Source organism: Sciurus vulgaris, assembly GCF_902686455.1.
Source record: "Sciurus vulgaris genome assembly, chromosome: 13".
NCBI classification, from domain to species: Eukaryota; Metazoa; Chordata; class Mammalia; order Rodentia; family Sciuridae; genus Sciurus; species Sciurus vulgaris.
The window spans coordinates 70,940,410-70,958,317 of record NC_136474.1 but is presented as its reverse complement, the minus strand read 5'-3'; the positions used below and the strand labels follow the sequence as shown (position 1 = coordinate 70,958,317).

The 17,908-nt window shown below is 39.5% G+C and overlaps 1 protein-coding gene across 1 annotated transcript; it reads left to right on the top strand.

Moving 5' to 3' along the window:
- Nucleotides 1-2,010: 2,010 nt before the first annotated feature.
- ATP5F1A (ATP synthase F1 subunit alpha) lies at nucleotides 2,011-12,749 on the top strand. The gene is made up of 12 exons (XM_079108781.1): nucleotides 2,011-2,165; nucleotides 4,148-4,226; nucleotides 5,772-5,941; nucleotides 8,242-8,415; nucleotides 8,650-8,816; nucleotides 9,008-9,156; nucleotides 9,804-9,955; nucleotides 10,061-10,285; nucleotides 10,991-11,098; nucleotides 11,222-11,366; nucleotides 12,244-12,394; nucleotides 12,530-12,749. The coding sequence occupies exons 1-12, from the start codon at nucleotides 2,106-2,108 to the stop codon at nucleotides 12,609-12,611; spliced, it is 1,662 nt and encodes a 553-aa protein (XP_078964907.1). The 5' UTR covers nucleotides 2,011-2,105; the 3' UTR covers nucleotides 12,612-12,749.
- Nucleotides 12,750-17,908: the final 5,159 nt, after the last annotated feature.

Genomic DNA, 17,908 nt, shown 5'->3' with positions numbered 1-17,908 from the left:
TTAAATGACAACCAAGATTAGGTAGTAGAATTAGAACCTTCCAAGTGTTTTGGTTGCAATAAGGAATTTCAGTCTCCACACTGCTGCTAATAGCCTCCTATAGTGTGTACTGTGTTCCTAGGAAGAACAGAGTGCTCAAAGGTCAGTGTACTTAACTTTTTGTGATATATGATTTAGTGTGAAATTGTGGATCAGACTTATCATCAAATACCTCCTAGATGGATTATATGCCTATTTGAAATGATTAAGTCTTTCTTTTCAAAGGAGTCTTACTGGCTAGCCAAAGCTATATTTTATGCCTTCCTTATTTTGTTTCTGATACAACTTTGCTCAGTAAACTAAATTTCAGATAAGTTGGTGCAATCACTATGTATGGAGAAAATAATCTTTAGCCCTTTGTCCACTTTTTTTTTAACAAATTTTGCAATTTTGTTTTACATGCCTTTCTCCCCCAGGGTACTGGGGACTGAACTCAGGAGCACTCTACCATTGTGCTACATCCCCAGTCTCTTTTATTTTTTCTTTCAAGACAGAATCTTGCTAAGTTGCCCATCCTGGTCTTGAATTTAACAGTCCTCCTGCCTCGACCTCCTGAGTTGCTGAGATTACAGACTTGCCCTACCATACCCACTTGTATGCGGGCTGTGTGTGTGTGTGTGTATAGTTTTTTTGTTTTGTTTTGTTTTTTATTTTGGGGACTTAAGATTTAACCTAGGGGCATTTTATCACTGAGCTGCATCCCTAGCTCTTTTTTACTTTTTACTTTTTGAGACAGTTTTGTGCTTATGGACTCTCTAAATTGCTGAGGCCAGCCTTGAACTTGAGATCATTTGCAGCACTGCCTTTTTTTTTTTTTTTTTTTTCTTTCTTGGTCTATTCCTCCTCACCCTTGATTCCAGTGAAAAGGATTGCCATGTTTATCCACGGCTTACCTGGAAAAGAAGTAAAACAGCAGAGAAAAGAATTACTGACCGTTTGTAAGCCATGTTTCAGGACATGATCCTTTTAACCCACATTATTCATAAGGTCTTAGGTGTAAGCAGAATTTGGTCGATGGAGCTGAATTGCCTCCTTGAATAGTGAAGTGAAGTGAAGGTAACCTTAATCGTCTCCACTATCATATAATACCCAGCATCACACACAAAAAAATATGAATATGTCACAAAAATCTCAATATCATGAAAATTCAGGGGGTGGGGGAAGCCCCTTCCAATTTTATAGGGTAGGTAATTTTATAGGTGTGTGTGCATGTGTTTTACTCATCTTCATTTTATCCCCTCCGAAAAAAACAAGTCCCCAATGAAATAAAACTAGTTGCTGGCAAAGGAAAACTTGAGTTCTAATGGGTGTACAGTGTGAACCTCTGATTTGGATCATTCTCTAGGTTTGCCAACTGCTCTACTCAGACTCCTTGAAATTGTTAGAACTTTTAAACGATGTTCTCTAATTCAAACGGGATTCTTTTAGATAGAATCTTACCTGCAACTCTTTAACCTGAGAGCCTAAGGATCACCTAGAACAGCGGAGGTGTTTGTTAAAAGCTGCCCCCATAGCTGAACTCGGGGTCTGGGGTGGGGCCAGGAACTGCGGATTAGCCGGGTGGGGGACGCCAGGTAGATAGATGTCCTGGGGAGTGACTGTCCCCCATTGCTACAGCAGCACGGCTTCACAGCAGGGCACTACCAGCCCTTCTCAGGGTCAGCCAGCGCATCCCTGGACAGGGTGACGCCCACATCGCTGGCTCCCGGGACAGGCCTGGGAACCGCTTCTCAGCAGGTTCCGCTACTCACGTGGTCTCCCAGGGCGACCAGAAGGTCGACTGGAAATGTCAAACTAAATGTAAGATGAAGGCGGGGCTGAAGCTGGCAACAGGCTAATCATTCATTTTGAGGTTTCAGCTAAAGGAAAAACAAAAACAAAAACTTAAAAAAATAAAGAATCCCCCCACCCCTCAAAAGGAGCAGGTTCGCATCCGGTGAAAGCGAGGGGTAGTACTTCCGGGTCAGGTGGGCCGGCTGCCTTGACCTTCCTCGGCGCTCGGCCATTTTGTCCCAGTCAGTCCGGAGGCTGCGGCTGCGGAGGAACCACCTGAGGACAAACCGAAGATGCTGTCCGTGCGCATCGCCGCGGCAGTGGCCCGCACCCTTCCTCGGCGGGCCGGGCTGGTGAGCGCCGCGGGGCTGAGCGGGGCGGCTCGACGGGGCGGCAGCGGGTGGCGGTGCGTTGACTCGGGAGCTTTGCAGCGAGAGTGAAGGGCCGTGGCGGACGCCGCCATCTTGCTCCCGTGGCTGCTCGGCTGGGAGGTTGCGCGGGCAGCCGAAGGGCCCTTTCGCTCGCCACCCATGCGAAATGGTGCAGAGTGGTGCCGGGGAGTTAGGGACCTCGATGTTGCCCTGATACGGGGTCTCGTTAGAATTCTGGCCTTGGGCCAAGAGCGACCAGAGCAGGGGCCTTGGGCGAAGGTCAGGGGTTGGGTCCTGGTGCTCCAAGCCCTGTTCTAGGGCTGGTTTCGGCTGGTGGGCCTCATCTGTCTCGTCTGAAGGTCAGAGAACTGCTGTCAGCTCTTGCTGAAGCGAGTCAGGGGAGCCTGACATTGTATGAAGGTCAGCAGGCTCCGGCTTTATACTACTTCTCGGAGGTCAGTTCAGAGCAAAGCCAACGTTTTTTGAATTCTTCCAGAGGCGACTTGTTAGTGCTGAATTCTGAAACGGTCGTCGACACACCGTGCGGATGCAAAAACAAACAACAACAACAAAAAAAAACCTTTCTGTGTGCCACTGTGTCCCAGCATTGAGGCTGGTTCCAAATTGTGTCGGTTTCACTGAACACTGCTTGTGATTCCTTGACGTGTACAGATTTCGCCCTTGAGTTGTTCACCTGGTGGTTTGAGGACTTGTTGGACAGTGATAAGAATTCAAAGAAAATAGGACATAAAGTTGGAAAATGCCTCTAAGAGACAGTGCCCTCTGTTACTTATCTCTGTTTGAGTATGAACCTTAAAAAAAAAAAAAAAAAAAAAAGAGTGGGCTGGGGAGACAGCTCAGTCGGTAGAGTGCTTGCCTTGCAAGCCAACCCTGGGTTCGATCCCCAGCACCGCAAAAAAAAAAAAAAAAAAAAAAAAAGAGTATGACATATTTACATTTACCTCTTTTATTTCAAAAGTAACCTGAATTTGAAAGTTGAAATAAATATACTAGCCATTTTGCTGCCCTAACACAACCCCTGCTAACGTCTTGTTAGCTAAAAAGCAATTTTAGCTATTTTCATCTGTCCTCTCAAAATTGACAGTGACTGCAGGGTGTGGTGGTGAATGTTTGTGATCCAGGTGGCTGAGGCAGGATGATCCAAAGTTTGAGGCCAGTCTGAACAACTTAACTGGACCCTGTCTCAAAATAAAAAGGCCTGGGCTGGGGAGGTGATTTGGGTAGTAGAGGGTCCCATGTTCAATCCCTAGTCCAGTAAATACAAACATACCAGTCAGTATTCTAACTCAAAGGAAAGAGAAGGAGCAATCCAAGTTACCACAGGATTTATTCATGACAGTTAAAAAAAAAAAAGTCTACATGCCTTAGTTCGAAGTTTCTTCATGTAGCTCTAGCATTATTTACTTAGTTTTTGTTTGCTAGTCATTTTCTATAAGTAAAATATAGAATGTATTGAGATTGTATTGCGATTTGTTCCATAGGATGCTCTACCATTGAGCTACATTTCAAGCCCCTTTTTAAATTTTTGAGTCATGGTCTCACCGAGTTGCCAAGGCTAGTCTCCTGAGTAACTGGGATTACAGGCTGTACACTGTGCTCAGCTAGGAAGAAGTTTTATTGAGAATTTCCATAACTCAAGTAAAATCTGAAGTCAAAATTTGTCCTTGGATGCCTTTAAAGGGAAAGATACATGTACTTTATTAATAGCTGCTTTTTAAAATAGACTCCATTTTAAAAGAATTCTTTATAAAGTGCTAATTGTATACTAGGAAGTTTATTGTATATTCAACATATACCTAAAGGTACTTTCTCAAATGAATAATATTCTTCAAATTTTAAACAGAATATTTAAATATACTTTACCTTTTTACCAATAATTTGATCAAGTTATGCCTGCATTTGTTGAAGCTGGTCAGTTTCATGAATGAATATTTTTGTACTAGGTCTCCAAAAATGCTTTGGGGTCATCCTTTATTGCCGCAAGGAACCTCCATGCTTCTAACACCCATCTTCAGAAGATTGGTAAGTCTGTGTATACGTTTACTAACTACCTACCTCATCATTAAATGAATATATAATTTAGGAAGGTTGCAAAACTGTTGTTTTTTTTCATTTATTCCTTCTCTCATTTTTAGTTACTACAGAATCCCTGGTTCTTAAACCTATGTGCCATTCAGCTTTGTCTTGATATAGGTTCTGTTGTTCTAGTGAAATGAACTCTAGTTATATATTTCTCTTTTGATATTTGTACAGCTTCTTTGTTCTGGTAATCCCTGTGCAAAAATAAAGTACATTGTAGTAGGCACCTTTTCTGATCTATGAAAGATTTCTTTTTTCTCGTCTAATAAGCATTAGAAAATAATGCTTACTGCTAGGGATTTTCAAAGGCAGTAACTGTTCCTTTATACCTGGCAGTCTGAATTTTGAAATTGCAAATGCAGTAGAGAAGTGGGGGAGGTGTATACGTTTACTAACTACCTACCTCATCATTAAATGAAAATATAACTTAGGAAGTTATATTCCTAAAATATAGGAATATTTGAACATGTGTAGTGGGGCTTTTGTCTTGTCCTTTTTTTTTTTTTTTTTGATACTGGGTATGAACCCTGGCCTGTGCATGTTAGGCAGGTACTCTGTTACTAAGCTAAATCCCTATTCTTTTATTTTGAGATAGGATCTCTCTTAGTTGTTGAGGCTGGCCTTACGTTTGTGATCCTCCTACTTGACCCTCCTGGGTAGCTGGGGTTACAGTCATATGTCACTATACCTGGCTAAATGCTCTGTGTTTTAAACATGCTTTTTTGAATTTTTAAATTTTTTGTGGTGCTGGGGATCAAACCCTACATAGCTTTGCACATTCTAGGCAAGTACCACTGAACTATACCCCACCTTCCAGCCATAAAACTCACCTATGTTTTATGTGGATTTTAGCCAGAAATTCAGATTTCAACATAGGTATGAATTCCTTAAAAATTAAACCAGAGGGCCAGGTGTGGTGGCTCATTCCTTTAATCCCAGCAACTCAGAATGCTGAAACAGGAGGATCACAAGTTTGAGACCAGCTTGGGCAACCTCTTAAAATTTTAAAAATTTTAAAAGGGTTTATGGATGTAGCTCAGTGGTAGAATACTTGCCTAGCATGCTTGAGACCCTGGGTTCCATCCCCAGTATTACAAAAAAGAAAAGAAAAAAGAAAGAAAACCAAAGGAGGAGGTAGAACATTTACTTTAAGGGTAATGTTTAGCTTTATTAATTTCTTGCCTGTTTGTCTTATGAAGTACATGACTTTGAAACATTTGAATCTCTCATTTTCATAGGGGTAGCTATCCAAATTTTTGTAGAATTTTTTAAAAATAATCGTTAATAATAGTTAATATGTATTTAATTTAATAATAGCTAATACTTATTTTTGAGGGGTAGAGTCTTACATTACATTTTAGATTGTAATTTGATTATCATGATCACAAAACTACTTTTTATGTTGTTGGAAAATGGGTTTTGAGACGATCTTAGGAATATATAAATATATATATATATATATATATTAATTGAATTATCCTTTCTCAGGCACTGCTGAGATGTCCTCTATTCTCGAAGAGCGTATTCTTGGAGCTGATACCTCTGTTGACCTTGAAGAAACTGGGCGTGTCTTAAGTATTGGTGATGGTATTGCCCGAGTTCATGGGCTGAGGAATGTTCAAGCAGAAGAAATGGTAGAGTTTTCTTCAGGCTTAAAGGTAAATTATAAAATGAGATTTTGGTATTTTAGGATCTAGTTATTCTTGGTTCCAGAGATCGTGTAAGATTTTTAAAAACTTTTTTGTTATTCTTAGGTATGTGTGACAGTAGGGTGTATTTTGATATACTATACATACATAGAGTACAACCCATTCCAATTAGGATCCCATTCTTGAGGTTGTACATGATGTGGAGGTATATGAGCATAGGAAAGGTTTTGTCCAATTGATTCTACTGTCTTTCCTATTCTCATCCCCATTGTCTAATCCAGTAAACTTCTCTTACTTCCCCTTCCCTATCCTCCCTTGTTGTGGGTTATCATCTACATATCAGAGAGAATATTCAGCCTTTGGATTTTTGGAACTGGCTTATTTCACTTAGCATTATATTCTTCACTTTTATCCTTTTACTGGCAAATGCCAAAATTTCATTCTTCTTTGTGGCTGAGTAATATTTTTTAAAAACTTGTCTCAATTTGCTTCAGGGTCCCTCTTCCCCATTGCCCTGGTTATTATGGATTAGAAAGTTTTTGTGTGTGACACTATTGGAATGGAACCTGGAGCCTGTTTCATACTAGGCAAGCACTCTACCAGTGAGCTATATCCCTGGCCCTTTTTATTTATTTATTTATTTATTTATTTATTTATTTATTTTTGAGACAGGGTTTTTTTGTTGTTATTGTTATTAAGTTGCCCAGGCTGACCTCAAACTTGTGATCCTCCTATCTTAACCTCCCAAGTAGCTGTGATGACAGGTGTGTTCCACTATACCTGGCAAGAGAATAGTCTTGCAGGGTTTTTAACTATAAGCAGATTTAGTCACACTGCCTCCAAAATATAAAATTTTAGTAAACCTTTGCCCAAATTTCAATAAGTTCAAATGTGGTCTTTTTTTTTTAAACACTGCTGGGGATCACTGCTAGGTTTATTTCCTAATTAAAATCATCCATGTAAAAGCATTAGATAACTTCAACTAAATTAATTTCTGGTATGAAGTTGAAAGTTGGTGACTTGGTATTATTGATAGTGGTGTAGCTGTCAGAAACTCTGATGATACAAGTCAGCTTTCAATTAGGTTGAACCTAATTGGCCAGTGGAAATGAGAAATAAAAGTTGTAGGAGTCATGGGTTCTCTAGGGGAAAGCAGAAGATAATATCCAAGGTGGGCCAGGGGCAGTAGGACTATGTACTAAGCACACAGATAAGGAAAGAGATGATTATCCTTTCTTAAGTATATGTAAGGATAAAGAACCACTTGAAATAGACTATAGAGGTGACGTTACCACTTTGACCCCTCCTTTTTGTTGGGGGGTGGGTACCAGGGATTGAACTTGGGCACTTGACCACTGAGCCACATCCCCAGCCCTATTTGTATTTTATTTAGAGGCAGGGTCTCACTGAGTTGTTTAGTACCTCCTCCTGGCTGAGTCTGACTTAGAACTCATGATCTACTGTCTCAGTCTCCTGAGCCACTGGGATTACATGCATGCACTACCTCGCCCGGCCCATTTTGATCCCTCTTATGTTCAGTGTGTACATATTTGAAAGATGAGATTGAAATAGATGTACACCCTTAGCTCCCCACCCCCACACCCCCGATGAGGATTTTATCTATGACCTTGAACATGCCAGGCAAGTACTCTACTGCTGAACTGTATCCCTAGTCTCCTTTTTAGCTTTTGAGTCCAAAGATTTATAACAATACTCTCCAATAGAACTTTACTGCACTGAGGGAAATATTTTATGTGTTGTCTCTGTTGCTATTAAGCATGTAAACTGTGACTAGTGTGCCTGAGGAACAATTTTAATTTTAAAATTTTGACTTTAAATAGCCATATGTGGCTCGTGGATACTGTATTAAGAGGTAAAGTGTAAGTTCTTACTCAGGTCTTTCATTATTAACCATACTGTTGGAATAGCCTTTGTGCTTCAAACATGACTTGGGAACCTGATGTCTTAACTAATTTGAAACAGTTGTAATGATGAGAGATGACTGGTGTGTTATCAAAATTCGTTCTTGACTGGGTATAATATAAGCTTTTAATAATTTTTTTTTTACTGTCCTGAGGGGGTAAAAGGTCTCATTACTCTTTTTAAAGGCTTAACTAAAGAAGATTGGCTGTTAGTTGGAAAAATATTCAAAACCAAATGAAAAGGAGAATTCTCCTCATTTCCCTCTATTTGCATATGCTATTGGTGTATTGGGAGGAGAGTCCCTCCACCTTTACTGGTGTTCAGTTTTGTCTTTCAGTTGTCCCTCCACCTTTACTGGTGTTCAATTTTGTCTTTCACTTGTTCAGGGTATGTCTCTCAACTTGGAACCGGACAATGTTGGTGTTGTCGTGTTCGGGAATGATAAACTAATTAAAGAAGGAGATATCGTAAAGAGGACAGGAGCCATTGTGGATGTTCCAGTTGGCGAGGAGCTGTTGGGTCGTGTAGTAGATGCCCTTGGTAATGCAATTGATGGAAAGGTGGGTTTAATGTTGATTAGATCTGGTTGCATCTTCTAATAAACATTGCAATTGATTATTTGAGGACTCCTTTTATTTTTAAAATAATATTTTATTTTGTTTGTTTCAGTTTTTGAGATGTGGTGTTGCTATGTTGGCCAGGCTGATCTTTAACTCTTGAGCTCACATTATTCTTGCTTTTCAGCCTCCTTCAGTAGCTAGACCTATAGGCTTATTTATTTCTTTTTTTTACAGGGTCCAATTGGTTCCAAGACCCGTAGGCGAGTGGGCCTGAAAGCCCCTGGAATCATTCCTCGAATCTCTGTGAGGGAACCAATGCAGACTGGCATTAAGGCTGTGGATAGCTTGGTGCCAATTGGACGTGGTCAGCGTGAACTGATTATTGGTGACAGACAGACTGGGTAAAGACTTAAGCCTGTTGAAAGTTCTAACTAAAATTTGCTTTATGCAAAGATTACTTTTTCATTTTTGAATGATAAATGCTTTGGCTATACTGGGGACAGTTGAATGTGATATGAAGATTAGTAGTAAAATTTTAGTAGTAGTAAAATTCTTTGAAGTGTTTAGTAACATTTGTTTCCTGTCTCTTAAGGAAAACATCCATTGCTATTGACACAATTATTAATCAGAAACGTTTCAATGATGGATCTGATGAAAAGAAGAAGCTGTATTGTATCTATGTTGCTATTGGTCAAAAGCGATCCACTGTTGCCCAGTTGGTCAAGAGACTTACAGATGCAGGTATTAAAGAACTCAAGTCCCATTGCTGGTTTTTTTTTTTTTTTATTTGTGGTCCTAAGGATAGATCCAGGAGTGTTCTACCACTGAGCTACATTACATCCCCAGCCCTTTATACCTTTTTATTTTTTTTGAGGCAGGGTCTTACTAAGTTGTCAAGACTGGCCTCAAACTTGGTGATCCTCCTGCCTCAGTTTCCCTAGTCTTTGAGATTACAGGCACACACCACCATGTCTGGCTCCATTGCTGTTAACATCTATTGCTGCTCATCTTAGAACTTCTAGTTAGCAAAGACTGATTTTTGCTTACTCCCTAATGAACTGAATTTTGTAATATAAATTAACAGGTAAAACAAAAATAAGAAAGTAACATAAAATACCAATAAATGTAAAGTTTTTGTTAGTGTTTTTTTTTAAAGTGAATGTTGTTTGACTCTGGAAGTTCTTAATTTTAGGTCAGTCTTTTTTACTACTTGGTAATTTTTATTATAGTAACGTCTGATTTATAATCAACTGGTCTGAGGGTGCAGCTTAGTGGTAGAGTGTTGCCTAGCATGGGCAAGTTCTGGGGTTCAATCCCTGTTACTGCAAAAAATAAATAAGTAAGTAGTATTGATAACCTCATGAAATGTAAAACTTTTTTCTCCTCAGATGCTATGAAGTACACTATTGTGGTGTCAGCCACTGCTTCTGATGCTGCCCCACTTCAGTACCTGGCTCCGTACTCTGGCTGTTCTATGGGAGAATATTTTAGAGATAATGGCAAACATGCTTTGATCATCTATGATGACTTATCCAAACAGGTCAAAGAAACTATTTAATCTCTTTGTATGTTTGCAGTACAGTGGAAGTTGACAAATGTAATTTCTTGTCATTAGGAGAACTCACAGCCCTCTTCTATATCATAGGCTGTTGCGTACCGTCAGATGTCTCTGTTGCTGCGCCGTCCCCCTGGTCGTGAGGCCTATCCTGGTGATGTGTTCTACCTACACTCCCGACTGCTAGAGAGAGCAGCCAAAATGAATGATTCCTTTGGTGGTGGCTCCTTGACTGCTTTACCAGTCATAGAAACACAGGCTGGTGATGTGTCTGCTTACATTCCAACAAATGTCATTTCCATCACCGATGGACAGGTATTATTCTAATGATTAACTGAAAAGGGTTTGGATAAATCTAAGGCATTGGGTGAAACTAGTAGCTATGAACTGACTTGTTAAATGTCTTTGTTTTTTATTATGAAACTTTTAAATGTATATAAAAGAATAATAATGAAGGCTTACATATTTGTCACCAGTTATCATTTCAAGGAGTAGAATGCTTTATTCTCTACCATACATAATTTTGAAGCATATCCCAGAGAGAACTCTTCCCTTGTATTTATTTCTTTTTACTGGTGATTGAACCCAGGGGTGCTTAAACCACTGAGCTATATCCCCAGTCCTTTCTATTTTAAGACAGGTCTTGCTAAGGTATTGAAGCTTGCCTCAAACTTGGAATCATCCCATTTCAGCGTCCTGAGTTCCCTTGTCTGTATTTCAATATAAATTTGTTATTTATATATATGTGGTGCTGAGGCTTAAACCCAGTGCTTCCCATGTGCTACGCAAATGCTTCTCCACTGAGCTACAGCCCCAGCCCCTTTTCCCCTAATCTTAAGCACATCTGATCTCAACAGTAGGTCATGTAGGCCAGTTTGGATTGTGCAAGATACTGGGACCTCTACCATGAGAAGTCATTTAGCGTTCTCTCAAGTTTTGGGTTTGTTGGTATTTTAATAACTTAAATTTGAAAATAATTTATTTCTTTAAGCTTTCTAGCATATGTTTTTTGCATTGTAGATCTTCTTGGAAACAGAATTGTTCTATAAAGGTATCCGCCCTGCTATTAACGTTGGTTTATCTGTGTCCCGTGTCGGATCTGCTGCCCAAACCAGAGCTATGAAGCAGGTAATTTTTTTATCACTTTGGCAGGGAGGGGGTATTAGATTAAAATCTTGAAGTATTTCAAAATCAGCTATATTTGTACAGTGCTCTGTGTCATTGTTAATACCAGTAATTTCTGTGTTTCAGGTGGCAGGTACCATGAAGCTGGAGTTGGCTCAGTATCGTGAGGTTGCTGCTTTTGCCCAGTTTGGTTCTGATCTTGATGCTGCCACTCAACAACTCTTGAGTCGTGGTGTGCGTCTGACTGAATTGCTGAAGCAAGGACAGTATTGTGAGTTCTTTCGTTTGGTTGTTACTATTAGATGTTGGGGTCTTTCCAGACCTAGAGTTGCATCACCTGTCATAGGATATTATCTTTTATGAAAGATATTGCCTTTGGAGTTCAGCGAGTGTCTGTTTTACCTAAGTAAAGTCCTTATCATTATTTGGATGTAAACACTATGAAATTAGTGAAGGAAGACTAGGTTATCCTTTTTGGGAGGTGGGATGGGGGTAGTGGAGATTAAACCATTGAGCCACATTCCCAGCCCTTTATTTAGTTTTTCCTTTGAGACAGTCTTGCTAAGTTGCTGAAGGCCTCACTAAATTGCTGAGCCTGGCTTTGAATTTGGCAGTCTTCCTGCCTCAATCTCCCAAGCCACTGGGATTATAGGCATGTGCCATTGTGCCTGGCATGGTTCTCCTTTTTTATGTGTATATTTAATACCTATTAGATTTCCCTGTTCCCTTGGCTATATGAATATGGAATTTGGCAGATTGTAAAGGAATCTCAGTAGGTTGGGATGTGGTTTAGTGGTAAGGTGCTTGCCTAGCATGTGTAGCACTCTGGGTTCCAGCACTTAGGACTGAAGATAAAGAATGTTACTGTGTTTTTACCTTGCCAAAAATTTTCAGTGAATTATTTACACCCAAAATAGTATTAACACTGCCAGATTACAAGTAATGCTTTTTTGGGTTATACTCAAAGTTGATGCTTCTGTTTACTGGGGAGGAATGTGAAAAGGAATGTTCAAGTGGAGTTATAGGGCTGTGAGAATGTAAGAGTAAAGTGATCTATAGGGATATGTCAGTAATTGGAAAAAAAAAGTTTCTCTGTCCTTGGTAACATGACATTTAAGCAACTCACTTTTTCTTTTGGTTCTTTTTAGCTCCCATGGCTATTGAAGAACAAGTTGCTGTTATCTATGCGGGTGTAAGAGGGTATCTTGATAAACTGGAACCCAGCAAGATCACAAAGTTTGAGAATGCTTTCTTGTCTCATGTGATCAGTCAACACCAAGCCCTCTTGGGCAACATCAGGTATGAATACAGTTGGTGGCCTCTTTTTGAAAGCAGTTAAATTTTAAGATATCAAAGTCTTATTCCTTTTCAGTTCTTTAGTCAGTGAATTTTTGTCCAGGTTGGACCTAAAGATCTGCTTTTATTTCCTAATAGGGCTGATGGAAAGATCTCAGAAGAGTCAGATGCAAAGCTGAAAGAGATTGTAACAAACTTCTTGGCTGGATTTGAAGCATAAAATATGGATTCACATCAAATACTGGTTTGGTTTTGTCATCAGTTCTTCTAGTAACATTGTTTCCATTTATAAAAGAAACTCTAATACTCCTGCTGTACAGAAATCACGTTAAAAATAAAAGTTCCATGTTGTGTGGTAGTTTTCTGTTTTTCTTTTGCATGGTACTGGGAATTGTACCCAGGGGTGCTTTACCATACCACCAAGCTACATCCTCCAACCCTTTTTAATTTTTATTTATTTATTTTAAAATATTTTTAATTATAGGTGGATATAGACCTTTCTTTATTTTTATATAGTGTTGAGAATTGAACCCAGTGCCTTACGTGCTAGTCAGGTGCTCTACCATGAGCTACAACCCCAGGCCTTTTTTTTTTTTTTTGGAGGCAGTGTTTCATCAGGTTGCTTTGGGCCTCACTGAATTGCTGAAGCTGACCTTAAACTTATATCCTCCTGCCTTAGCTTGCTGAGTTGGTGGATTTACAGGCATGTGCCATCACATCCAGCTAAAATGATGATTTTATAATTCCTTTTATATTTATTACCTGCCATACTGTTAAAGCTTTCTTACCAGTTTGTACTCAAATTTTTTTTTTACTCAGTATGATGTGGAATAGGTTATAGATTTTGACAAGCAGAAAATGGAAGATCAAGGACAATAAGGGCATAGACTTAACTGCATACACAAAGGGATGAAAATAGCAGTTATTTAGGGAGTAGTGACTTAACCTGCTTACAGCACACAGTTTGCATGCCAGGATTGTGTTTATACATAGGGGCCTTGTTTTAGAGAGGGCTTTGAATATTTGATAAATAATGAGAAGTGTTGAAGATATTTGAGTAGGGTGCAGACATGATTAGAGCTACTCCTTAGGAAAATAAAAAGCCCTCATGCTTTAACCCAGGAAAATAAGCCAGTCCAGAATTCCTGGAAAAAGTGTGCAGAGGAAGTAAAAGTATATTTGAGGGACATTATTTTGAAGTATTTTGTAAGACTAGAAATTGCAGACTTATGAAAAGAGAACATTGATAGTGACCAGAAAATAGGAAAAATAGGTGGAAGTTATCCTTGTTTATTTGGACAAGTTACCAGTTTATTGGAGTTCATATCTCAGATGCTCTATAGATTTGACATAGGCCAGAAATTTCTGATAATCCTCCAGCCCTTTTTTATTTAAAAATAAATGTTTTTTATTTAAAAATAAATAAATGGTTTATACCAAGATGTAATTTTGAAGAATCATCTCTATTGTGGGAGCCAATACTGTCTAGAAATAGTCTCTTATGTGACCTAAGACCCTTAAGTTCCCATAAATTCTATTAAAGCAGTTTTTGATGCACAATGAGTGACACATTAAGATTTCACTTACATACTCCACATTTTTCAATTCCTTTAAGTGATTTCCTCATCTCCAGCAAGGAACATTGTTCTGAGTCCATAAAAATGGATGGCAGGATATTCTTCAGTTTGGCAGCTTTTTCAAACATTTGTCCACCACTGTGTTAGGAAATAAGAATGTATCCTGACTTTTCCCTCAAAGGGTTATATTCTAGGAAGGTGAGATACATGTATCAAGGATGACACTTGAAAGTAACAACAATGGAGCACTAATGTGTCTTCTTCTCAAGTCACTTGGTCCAAGAAAGTTTTGCTGATATTATTGGGATTGAAGAAATGTATTCCAATATGGGACATCTGCTCTTTCTAGCCTAAGCTTAAGATATTGTTTTTTTTTTTTTTTTTTTTCTGATGGATTTTTTGTTTTTATTTCCCTTGAAAATTTTGTTTCCATGCTTAGGTCTGTGTGTTGGGAGTTCCCAAGATCACACCCAGATTCAGTGGTTGGCTAGACCTTGGATTCAGCATGTAGTTAGGTATACTCAGTGGTTTGATGTATTAAAGTGAAAGGGAACAGAGCAACATGAGTCATGGGAAAATGCTGAGGGGGTAGTCTGGAGAAGAGGTACAAACTTTCAAGAGTTCTCTCAGTGGAGTCACAGTGCACTTAAACAGCTCCAGTAATGAACAAATGTGAAGAGTAACCTACCAGGGAAGCTCGTTGCTCAGAAGTTTTACCAGGGCTGGTCTTGTAGACAACCTCTGTCTACCATGTACCAAAATTCCAGACCTTTAGAAGGAAAGCAGGGTATTCAGGACATTTTTTGATCAAATAGTTCAGGCACACTGAGCCACTCATCTTTTAGGGAATATTAATTGTAGGGAAATATTTGTCAGGTGCTTTTAGTCAGCTTTGCATTGCTATGACCAATATACCCAACAAGAACAATTTAGAGGAAAAGTTTGAGACATGATTTTGGACGTCTCAGTCTGTAGATGGCTGATTCTACTTCCCTGGGCCCAAGATGAGGCAGCATGTCATGGGTAAAGGGACCCGTGGAAGGTCGCTGCTTCACTCATGGTTGGGTCAGCGAGCTGAGGGGAAGAGAAGAAGGGGCCACAGAAAGATGCACCCATCATGGTGCACCCCCAGTAACCCACCTCTTCCAACTGTACCCCACCTGTCTAGTTACCTCTCAATCAGTCCATTCAAACTAGGATGGACTGATGAGGTTACAGCTCTCATAAATGAATATTCTACATGAATGAATCCATGCTGGAGATTTGGAGGGATATCTCAAACTCAAACCTAACACTGGGCAAATTCTCAGAAACAACCAAGGGCTAACCTTGTTGCAGGCTTTTCTCAGAATAGCAGTCCCAGGCCTGTAATATTAATGTTATTCTGCACAGCATCTTCGTAACAAAATTATCCGTAGGCCCCTATGTGTTGCACATCATATACCTGCAGTTTTGATCTCAGTTCTGCTTTCCAGGAGTACTTCATTTAGCCACTCAGAGCAAATCAACCAATAAAGATGGATTTTTAAAAAGTCAATTGGCTTCTCAAGTTTCTGTTAACCTTTTCTTTCTAGCCAAAGACATATCAACTCCGGCACAGCATAACCCTGACCAGTCAGTTAACCTGAATGTCTTCTGGCCTGAGGTAGTTTCATGATAGAACATTAGTACATTTATTGCAACAAAAGAACCAATACTGATACATTACTAATAACTAAGGTCCAGAAATTTCTAGTTTTTAACTACTATACTTTTCCCCAGAATTCCATTGAGGATACCATGTAACATGGTCAGATCTCCTTAGGCTGCTCTAGGCGCAGACTTTTTCTTGCTTGTGATGACTTAGAGTCTTGAGGCATATTGGTCAGGAATTATCATTTTGGTCTGATAGTTTTCTTCTGGTTGAACAGAGATTATGGACTTTATACCAGGTAACATACCATTCTCACCTATGATATAAGGATAATATGAATTATCACTGTTGATTTCAATCTTGATCACCTTTCTGAGGTGGTGTTTGTCAGCCTTTTCCATTGTAAATGTACTTTTTCTCCATCATGTTCCTACTGGATTCTTTGGAAGTCAGTCACTATTCAAAGCTCCCACTTCAGGAGTAGGGAGTAATGCTCAATCTCCTTGAATGGGATAAAGTATACATAAATTATTTAGAATTCTGCATGAGAAATTTGTCTACATGGATAGTCAATCATTTTTATCATGTGGATTCATTAATTTTATATTTTGGATTATAACCCAATATTGTATTTATTTTGCACTTTAGGTTATTTTGACTTTGGCCATTGGGAACTTTTTCATTTGCTGTGTTCCTTTGCTATACCCCTGATTGTGTGTGCCTTGTGTATGTGTCTGTGTGTGCTTTTTGGCACTGCAAGCTGTTCCAGGCTTATCTTGTATATTTTGGCCCAGACCTAGAAACAGTTTCTGTGGTTATTCTTTTTTTAAATATGTAGTCTCCCCTGCCCCCAACTTTGGGTTTATAAGCTCTTTATATGCACACACAGGATATAAGTTCTTTGTAGGATAAATGCATCATAAATTTCCTCTTCTAGTTTGTGGCTTGCCCTTTACCTCCCTCTCCCTGACTCCAATACTGGTGATAAACTCAGAGTTTCTTTTCTTTTTAATTAATTAATTATTTTTTTGGTACCAGGGATTGAACCCAGGAGCGCTTAACCACTGAGCCACATCCCCAGCCCTTTTATATATTTTATTTATAGACAGGATCTTGCTAAGTTGCTGAGGCTGGCTTTGAACTTGTTATCCTCCTACCTCAGCCCCCCACGCCGCTGGGATTACAGGTGCGTGCCACTGTGCCCAACTGAACCCCGAGTTTCATACATGCTAGGCAAGCACTCTACCACTGAGCTACATCCCCAGCTTTAAAAAAAAAAAAAAAAAAAAATCATTTTGAGTTGTGGTCCTGCTAAATTACCTATGCTGTTCTTGAACTTGCAAACTTCTGCTTCAGTCTTTTGAGTTGCTGGGTTAGAGCATGTGTCACACCACCAGGCTACCTTTGACTTTTTAATGATGGCTTTTGATGAAAAAGAGCCCTTACATATGTAGATTGTCCTTTGTGACAGTAGTTATCAGAGTTTGTCACTCTGTAATATTCTGTCCAGGGATAGATCCTTTGAGTCCCTTTCTCTACTCATTACTTTCTTTCTACCTCCTCAGCTCTGCTTCACTCATTTCAATAAAAATTTAAATTGATGCTGTCTCCCCTAACCCTTGTTCTTACACTGGCAAACCTCAAAACCTACCAAGCAGCTAGCTCTAACCTTAGCCTCCTTCTGGATGTTTATCCCTTGTATCCCATTCCTGTGCTGGCCTCACTCACTGTTCCGTTCCTCAGCTTAGTGACAACATCCAGCCTTTCCAATTCTGACACCAACTCAGCATACCTGATACCCAGTTCACCCTACTTTTCTTTTTCCTTTTTTAAATTTTTTTAAATTTTTTGGTATTGGGAACTGAACCTGGGGGCACTTAACCACTGAGCAACATCCCAACCCTTTTTTTATTTTTTATTTTGAGACAGATCTCACTAAGTTGATGAGGCTAGCTTTGAACTTGTGATCCTCCTAAGTCACTGGGATTATAGGCATGCGCCACTGTGCCCAGCTCAGTTTACCCTATTCTTGTTACCTTGATACCACAGTCACTGCTTGGCCAGGTCCTGGTCCCTGGGATCTCACCTAACTTTAGCTACCTGGCTACTAGGACCCCTGCCAGGTTTGCTTGTCTCCCTAGAAGGGAGAGGTCAGATGACGAGAACTGAAATAAAAATGAGTGCTGCTGTTGATAACAAGGGAGAGCTTATTGAATCCTTAGTTAGCTTTACATTGTCCAATCTGTGTGATTACACGAGAAAATACCCTTATCTTGAGGGGCTTTCAGTCTTGGTAAGGATTCCAAG